Source organism: Aptenodytes forsteri, unplaced genomic scaffold (assembly GCF_000699145.1).
Source record: "Aptenodytes forsteri isolate BGI_AS27 unplaced genomic scaffold, ASM69914v1 Scaffold126, whole genome shotgun sequence".
In the NCBI taxonomy this organism is placed as follows: domain Eukaryota; kingdom Metazoa; phylum Chordata; class Aves; order Sphenisciformes; family Spheniscidae; genus Aptenodytes; species Aptenodytes forsteri.
In genome coordinates this window covers 2,135,575-2,138,474 of record NW_008794599.1, presented here as the reverse complement: position 1 = coordinate 2,138,474, position 2,900 = coordinate 2,135,575, and the positions used below count along the sequence as shown (strand labels likewise).

The window sequence follows — 2,900 nt, the reverse complement described above, 5'->3', positions numbered from 1 at the left end:
GAAATGTGCCCTGAGGGGCGCAGGCAGGGGCCCGAGAGGGTTTGGGGGGGGGGTTGGGGGGGCGTCTCTGGGGTGCTGGAGGAGCGGGGGCCCCATAGGGTGCCGGCGCTGTCCCCCGTAGCGTTTCAGGGGGTCAGAGACAACCTCATGGCCGGGGAGGGGGGTCCACAGGGTGCTGGAGAGCCAGGGACCCCCCACCCTGGGAGGTCCTTGGGGTGCCAGAACCCCCCCGGGGTTGGTGACTGCGGCGAGGAGGAGGAGGAGGACAGAGGCGGGTCCCTGCGCCCCGGTGCGCGGCCCCCGGGGCCTTCCCTTGAAGCAGGCGGGGGAAACTGAGGCAGGGAGCAGGGGCAGTTGGGTGCTGAGGGGGTTCTGTGGCAGGCCACGGTCATTACTCGCTAATTACGTACAGGTCTTGGCGGTGTCCGGGTTCCCCAAGGGGTGGGGATGGCCGGAGACCCCTGTATTTGCGGGAAGAGGGACAGAAGGGGGAGAGACTTCTCAAAAAAATCTCTTTTTTTTTTTTTTTAACGAGTTTCTGCCTTTTCCAGTGGACTCGGCGGAAACCTCCCTGCTGAACAAGCTGATCCGCACGTCCCTCGTGGAGTCCAGCCACCACGTGGAGATCCTGCAGCAGGACCCCAGCTCCCCGCTCTTCTCCGTCAAAACCTTCGAAGAGCTAACCCTGTGAGTCGCCAGCAGCCCCCAGCCCGGCAAAGCACGAGAGCCGCCGTCGTTTGTCAAACGGGCCCTTTTTGACGCCTTTTTTTTTTTTTTTTAACAGGAAGAAGGAGCTCTTGCAGGGGATTTACATCATGGGCTTCAACAGACCATCCAAAATCCAGGAGACGGCTCTGCCGATCATGCTGGCGTATCCGTGAGTAGTAACGCCACGCGGGTGAGCCCCGGTTCCCCCGAGGCATCCCCGGCGTCGGGACGCCAATCCGGGGACGCCCAACCCTTGCGCGCCGCTAAGCAGCCTTTGCCTTACAGGCCCCAAAACCTGATTGCCCAGAGCCAGTCAGGGACAGGGAAAACGGCAGCTTTTGTCTTGGCGATGTTGAGCAGAGTTAATGCCGCTGAGAAATACCCGCAGGTAACGTAGGAAAGGGAAAGCTGGTGCAGGAGGGGTTTGCCCGAGCCCTCGAGACGCTGCCCGGGGGGCAGAGCGCTGGGCTTTGTCCCCGTCTCTGGGGGGGACCAAAACCCCCCCCCCCCCCCCGTCACCCCAGCAGGTAGGACAGAAAGCGTGGTGCCCGCTAAAGGGGGTACTTCTTCTTGCTACCAGCGGATCAAGCCAGGCTTTAGATATCCTGGCATGTAAATTTTGAAAAGCAACTGCAGAGGCTGCTGGTTTTCTGGTGGCTTAAACGCCCCCGCGAGCCCCAGCCACCTCTCTCCGTGCAGAATCAGCTTTGCGAGCTGGTTACTGCGACGTAAAGCCTCTCGTCTCAAGCGTAGGGGGTGATTCGACCGGTTGCTTTAAAGCTGGCCCGCGAGCCCCAGCCACCTCTCTCCGTGCAGAATCAGCTTTGCGAGCTGGTTACTGCGACGTAAAGCCTCTCGTCTCAAGCGTAGGGGGTGATTCGACCGGTTGCTTTAAAGCTGGGCGCAGAAACGAACTGCGCCGTGCTTCAGGAGACAAATTCCCCCCCGCCCCCCCCCCCGCCCCCCCTCAAAAATAGCTGCAGCGACTTCTTTCTGCCTGCGTCCCTCGAGCTGTGCTGCGTTCCCAGCTCCCTAACCTCCGAATGCGACCGACTGCCCGATCCCCCTGCGCTTTTGAGGGAGTTCAGTGGCGTGGGATTTCCCTGTGCTCTTCTTTCTGTCCCTTCGAAATGCCCCCTTGTCTGCCCGGTGTACCTCATCCCGGGAGCGCCCTCGGCTTTTAAACGAGGCGCTTCTCGTCTGACAGCTCTCTTATCTCCCCCCAAGTGCCTCTGCTTGGCTCCCACCTACGAGCTGGCCCTGCAGATCGGGCGCGTGATCGAGACCATCGGGCGGTTTTGCGCCGACATCAAGGTTACGTACGCTGTCCGGGGAAACCGAGGTGAGTCCGGTCCCGCCGAGCAGAGCTACCGGCGCCGTTAACGGGAGCGTTGAGTATAGGGATCCTCTCTTAGAGCCTTGAGCTACCAGGAGCCGCACGGACCTCCGTGAAGGTGCATAAAACAGCGTCTATATCCCCCTCTCCTGCTAAGGAGTCTTTTTCACGACCGCTGGCTGCTTCCAGACTCCCTTCTTCCCACGTGGGGCTGGTTTCCACACACCCCCCCGAGGCTGTGGGGAAGTGTCGGCCCTGCTTGCAATTTTAACCTCAAGCTCCACTTTGCCGTGACCGCCTCAGAGGCCGGAATCTGAGATAACCCAGGGAAAAACGCGCTCGAGCAGCAGAAACGCGTCGCGTTCGGAGGCGGTCGGGTGCCATTGCCCCCTCTCGCAGTTCTGCAGGGCACCGCGCTGGAGGAGCAGATCGTCATCGGGACGCCGGGGACAATGCTGGACTGGTGTTTCAAACGGAGAGTCGTAGACGTGAAGAAGATCAACATGTTCGTGCTGGATGAAGCCGACATCATGATCGACACTCAGGGCCTCTCCTATCAAAGCATTCGCATTCAGAGGTGAGTATTCCTGACGGCTGGCATCCCGCTTCCCTGGTTTTTTTTTTCCCCCCCTTCTTTGCTGGGCTTTGAGGGAATCGGTCGCCAAACGAGCCGAATCGGCAGCGAAAGAGAAGCATCCCTGTGATGTCGAAGGGGCGTCTGGGGAAACGCGAGTCCAGGGATCCGGCTTTCTGTAAAACCTTTCCTTTGAGCCGTTAGAGCCCTTGGATTGGGTTCCCTTTCTGTTGAAGGCGACGCAAAATCAGCTTAAAGTAGCTTTTTTTTTTTTTTTTTTTT

The 2,900-nt window shown here is 59.7% G+C and overlaps 1 protein-coding gene across 1 annotated transcript in view; it reads left to right on the top strand.

The window, feature by feature from the left end:
• Positions 1 to 556: 556 nt before the first annotated feature.
• Positions 557 to 2,900, top strand: part of DDX25 (DEAD-box helicase 25) — a 6,233-nt gene continuing 3,889 nt past the window's right edge. Inside the window, exons 1-5 of the mRNA XM_019470392.1 lie at positions 557 to 687; positions 785 to 877; positions 994 to 1,096; positions 1,936 to 2,050; positions 2,444 to 2,621. Coding sequence (XP_019325937.1) covers positions 816 to 877; positions 994 to 1,096; positions 1,936 to 2,050; positions 2,444 to 2,621 — 458 coding nt within the window. The 5' untranslated portion in view covers positions 557 to 687; positions 785 to 815. The remainder of the gene's footprint in view (positions 688 to 784; positions 878 to 993; positions 1,097 to 1,935; positions 2,051 to 2,443; positions 2,622 to 2,900) is intronic.